The sequence below is a fragment of the Bubalus bubalis genome, chromosome 16, assembly GCF_019923935.1.
Source record: "Bubalus bubalis isolate 160015118507 breed Murrah chromosome 16, NDDB_SH_1, whole genome shotgun sequence".
In the NCBI taxonomy this organism is placed as follows: domain Eukaryota; kingdom Metazoa; phylum Chordata; class Mammalia; order Artiodactyla; family Bovidae; genus Bubalus; species Bubalus bubalis.
In genome coordinates, this window is record NC_059172.1 from 4,675,847 (window position 1) to 4,677,813 (window position 1,967).

General features: G+C 40.4%; 1 protein-coding gene across 1 annotated transcript; it reads right to left on the bottom strand.

Annotated features, from left to right (window-relative positions):
* Positions 1-272: 272 nt before the first annotated feature.
* Positions 273-1,211, bottom strand: LOC112579604 (olfactory receptor 1052-like). The gene has a single exon (XM_025266323.3). It carries the CDS (start codon positions 1,209-1,211, stop codon positions 273-275), a length of 939 nt encoding a protein of 312 aa, XP_025122108.1.
* Positions 1,212-1,967: the final 756 nt, after the last annotated feature.

The following is a 1,967-nucleotide window of genomic DNA, read 5'->3' on the forward strand; positions in this document are numbered from 1 at the left end:
AGTCCTTTAATTAATAAACCTAAGGAAGTCAAAAAAAAGGTTTCTTCCTTCATGACAGAAAGTATTGCATAGGTATGTATGTATATGCACACACATAAAATGTAATATAACGTATGGGCATCTGTTTCCAAATGCCAATGAAAAGTATCTTTGTGCATATGCTAATTTAAAATATCATCCTTCTTTTCTCCAAAATTCTCTCACATATTTAATAATGCACCCATATGTAGCATCAACTAGTATTCTTAAAAGTTTCTGCTTGAAAATCATAGTCACTGAGCAAATATTTTTCTCATGATAATTCTTTTCATTGCTTCTTTGGCTTCTGTGTTCCTTATGCTGTATATCAGAAGATTTAGTACTGGCAGCAAAAGGGTATAGAACACAGACAAGATTTTGGCTTTCTTGTCTGGGTAGCTAGAGCTGGTCCCCAAATAAGTAAAAATCACTGTTCCATAGAAGACACTCACTACCGTTAGGTGGGAGGCACATGTGGAGAAGGCTTTGTATCTGCTTCTCAAAGACCGTGTCTTCAGGACCGTGAGAAGGATTCCCAGATAGGAACTAACCACCATCAGAAAGGTAGCCACTGATGTGGCTCCAGAGAGGACAGTAAATAAAGCCTCACTGTAATGGGTGTCAGAACAGGCAAGTTGGAAAAGCAGTGGGATATCACAGAAATAGTGGTTAATGACATTGTGTCCACAGAAGGACAGACTGAGCAAACCAGACAGGTGGGTGAGTGAGTTGGCACAGCCCAGTAGATAGGAGGCAGCGACCAGGTGGATGCAGAAGGTGGGTGTCATGAGACCTTTATAGTGAAGAGGGCGGCAGATGGCAAGGTACCGATCATAGGCCATGGCGGCCAAGAGGAAGCATTCCGTGGTCAGGAACAAGCTGACAAAGGAGTATTGCAGGAGGCAACCTCTGTAGGAGATAACTTTCTGTCCTGCTACGTAGTTCACCAACAGCTTAGGAATGAAGACTGAGGAATAGCAGAAATCCAGGAAAGCCAACTGGCTAAGGAAAAAGTACTTGGGAGAGTGGAGCTGATCACTAACCAGGATGATGGTGATGATCCAGACATTGCCCAGGACAGTAATGAGATAGATCAAGAGAAACACCACAAATAGGACTGTATTCAGTTCCGGGTTATCAGTCAGCCCCAGGAGGATGAATTCAGTTATCCCACTGACATTGCTGTCAGCCATTTATGTGACTCCTCTAAGACGGATCTGCAGAGGGTAAGAGAATAAAGAAAATAAGCAAAGCAACAACTTGAATATATGAATTCCATTTGCTAGTAGCTTTAGAAAACTGCATGGTTTTAGTTAATAAGCTGAAAGTGAAAGTGAAGTGCTAGGCAGTCAGTCTTGTTCAGCTCTTTGTGGACCCATGAACTGTAAACCTGCCAGGCTCCTCTGTTCAGGGAGTTCTGCAAGCAGGAACACTGGACTGTGTTGACACTGCTTTCTCCAGAGGATCCTCCTGACCCAGGGATGGGACCTGGTCTCCTGCCTGGTAGGCAGATTATTTACTGTCTGAGCAACCAGGGAAGCCTCAATAATAATAATAATAATAGTAATCTATAATAATCCAATTCTTTTTAGTATGAAAAGTTTACCAGATACAAAACTTTATTTGGTACAAAGTGTCACCAGTGCATGTAACCTGGCATTACCCACCATACAAGAACCTCTAGAGAAATTAAATTCCTTGTTAAGAGCCCTAAGAGGAGTCTTTAACAAAGAAAATTCAGGAGATAGATCCTGGATAACAGTATAGTCCAAATTCCAGACATGGACAAGAATCTCATATTTTAAGAAAGTACATCTGTTAACAAAGAGCAAAAAAAAAAAAAAATTAGTATTTAACAGGTAAATTCTTGAGACATCTAGCAAAATTATTCTCTATAACTTTTCCACCTAGACAAAAAACATGTTAAGCAATAAAAATAACAAATGAAT

Coding starts and splice junctions, on each gene's coding strand:
- LOC112579604 (XM_025266323.3), bottom strand. CDS start 1,211: ATGGCTGACAGCAATGTCAGTGGGATAACTGAATTCATCCTCCTGGGG.